General features: G+C 42.7%; 1 protein-coding gene across 1 annotated transcript; it reads left to right on the plus strand.

The window, feature by feature from the left end:
- LOC142149964 (uncharacterized) lies at nt 1-2443 on the plus strand. The gene is made up of 3 exons (XM_075205239.1): nt 1-873; nt 1165-1248; nt 1724-2443. Exons 1-3 carry the CDS (start codon nt 369-371, stop codon nt 2347-2349), a joined length of 1215 nt encoding a protein of 404 aa, XP_075061340.1. The 5' UTR covers nt 1-368; the 3' UTR covers nt 2350-2443.
- The last annotated feature ends 309 nt before the right edge of the window (nt 2444-2752 follow it).

Consider the following 2752-nt stretch of genomic DNA (forward strand, 5'->3'; position numbering starts at 1 on the left):
TCAGGAGATTTGACATCACAAGCCCTATATAAACCACTGGCCTGACACTTTTTTCTCTGATAGGGTTTAGAGGAGTTTTGTGAGAGGAGTTTGGAGGATAGTGGTTTGCTGAGAGTTGGTGAGAGTTGGAGTTTGGTGGATTGGTGGAGCGATATCTGATTGAAGTGTGAGTAGTCCTGTGGTTTTTTCCTGTTTTGTACATTTATTTTCACATTTATTTTCTGTCTTGTATTTTTTGTATTTGACTTGTCCTTTGTCTGTGTTACTTGTGTGTGACTGTGTGGAGAGTGTGTCTGTAGGTAGTGTAGTTTGTTCTTTGTGTTTGTAAGTCCTTCAGTGTTTTGTGTTTTTCTGTCTTCTGGGTAAAAATGTCTAGAGATAGGAGGGGAGAACAGGCTGAGGAGAGGGAGATGGAGGTTGAGGGGTCAGAGGAGGGAGAGGGAGAGGTTGAGGAGACAGGACAGGGCAGGAAGACCAAGACAGGGAGGAATGTGCGCTTCTCACATGATGAGAATTGTGTGTTGGTGCACAACATCATTCCCTGCTACGAGGTCATCCTAGGGAACCTGGCAGCCCGGACTCCTCTAAGGCGGCGTCACCAACTGTGGGGGAGAGTCTGTGAGGCCGTGAACGCGGTGGGCCCACTGAAGCGGACAGTGGCACACTGCCGCAAGCGCTTCTCTGATATTAAGAGGAGGCTTAAAGAGAAGATGGCCCAGGAAAGGAGGTCGACAAGGCGCACGGGTGGTGGCCCCCCACTTCGTATGGAGTACACCACGTACGAGGAGGAGCTGCGCCAGATAATGCCGGCTGAAATTGTAGAGGGCATAAATGTGCAGGACACCGACTCGCCCTCTTTTGGCCAAGTAGTTGGTGAGTTATTTGTTTTTTTTTACCCTAATAGTATTTTAAATGCTTTTCTCTTTTTAAAACTGCTTTTCTCTTTTTAAAACTGCTTTTCTCTTTGCAAACGTTTTTTCTTTTTTTTTTTTTTTTTTTTGTTGTTTTTCAAATTGTATTTTTGAGTCTAATAGTTTGTAAAGGTTTTTTTTTTCTCATAGCAAAAAAAATAAAAAAATTCCAAACACATTTGTGCAATAAACAGTATATTTGGAAATTGTTTTTTTCTGGAAATACATTGTATGCTTTTTCTAATACATCCAGATTCGCCAGGACCGCAGTTCAGTCCCAGTGCCAGACCTACACCTCCACCTTCAGCGAGAGATTCGGGCACAGACGAGCAAGCAGGTGCGTGATATCTGTTTAGGAGAGAAATAATGGAGTTAATTGATTTTCTGTGCAAATGTTGCTGTCAATTTATTTTTTATTTTTTTAATTGTTTGCAATGAGAAGTTAGGCCTACATTTTACTAAACTGATATGTTGCCTATAGTAACCCATCAGAATATACCTTTACTTTATTTATTGCATTCAACAAAATGACAGCTAAAATCTGATTGGTTGCTATAGGCAACATCTCCACTTTTCATAGCATGCAGTTTAGTCAAAATAACCCAGCATGTACTACACAGTCCAAATGATAATGGGTATTAAAAGAATAATAAGTGCATCCGTAAGCAGGTAGCATAGGACTAGAAATCAGGAATGCAAACATTGTGAAAGAATCTGTAGTTGCTAAAGAATATTCTTTCCTATCCAGTGGTCAGAATGCAATATACAAACATATTATATACTATATACTTACCGTCATTTTTCATACACAGGGCCCTCTTCATACCAGCCACCTCAGGCGGAGTCCCTGGAAATGTCCCCTGAGCCAGAGGATCAAACGACCATCACCCTGGTAACAGTGGATGCCCCTGTGTCTGGCCTCCAGGAAGTTTCACCTGGCCCTGCTGAACCATCACACCACCAACCTGCACCTGAAAGTATGGACCCAGCCAGAGAAATGGCGCTGTCTATTGGCGCATTCCAGCAGCAACAGACATTGTTCATGGACAGGCAAACTCGCCACATGTCACAAATTGCGGCCCAGTTGAGGCGGATACACCGCTCCAATAGTCTACTCCCTGCTGGAATCAACCGTCTGGCAACAGCTTTAGAACAGACCAATGTGCAGCTGGCCCAAATGACTGGGGCTGTGGAGGCCTTACATTCCACAGTACGTGAGGGGAATGCCAATGTGACCCGGCTGGCAGGGCAACTACATTCTGAAATTGTAGCCCGTTTACCGGCACCTATGTCTTCAGCCACCACCAGTGCCGCTAGTACGCCTACCACATCTCTACAGAGTACTCCTCCAAGGAGAGGTGCTCGCACCAGGGGTGGGCGAGGGAGGGGAGAGAGTGGCACCAAGCATAGCGATATGCCTGCAAAAAGGCATCGCTAGCACAATGTTTGTTATTGATTAATGTTTTGTCAAGTTTCTATAACCATTATACGTTATTATTTATTGTGTTCTGCAATAAATGCAGTTAAATTTCTATTGTGTCAGTCTTTCTTTTCTGCACATTAAACAAGAGTATACTGATTTTTTAACAACTATGCACTAATTTCACTTAAACATTGACCTCTGACTGTCACATTCCAGGGATGTTCATATTTACCACATGAGGAGTACTCACTATCCTGTTTTTAAAGGTTCCAATTTACAAAAATTTTAAAATAAAATACTAAAATTGCACTCACATAAAACACATTTTTGAGCAAAAAATGTTTTTCATACTATGTACTTACACGTAAAGTAGTTTGCAATTAGACGGTCTCTAATCTCCCTTCCGCCCTCTGTGCTC

This window comes from Mixophyes fleayi, chromosome 4 (genome assembly GCF_038048845.1).
Source record: "Mixophyes fleayi isolate aMixFle1 chromosome 4, aMixFle1.hap1, whole genome shotgun sequence".
Taxonomy (NCBI): domain Eukaryota; kingdom Metazoa; phylum Chordata; class Amphibia; order Anura; family Limnodynastidae; genus Mixophyes; species Mixophyes fleayi.

Coding starts and splice junctions, on each gene's coding strand:
- LOC142149964 (XM_075205239.1), top strand. CDS start 369: ATGTCTAGAGATAGGAGGGGAGAACAGGCTGAGGAGAGGGAGATGGAG. Junction 874..1,164: donor CTCTTTTGGCCAAGTAGTTG/GTGAGTTATTTG, acceptor TAATACATCCAG/ATTCGCCAGGACCGCAGTTC. Junction 1,249..1,723: donor GGGCACAGACGAGCAAGCAG/GTGCGTGATATC, acceptor TTTCATACACAG/GGCCCTCTTCATACCAGCCA.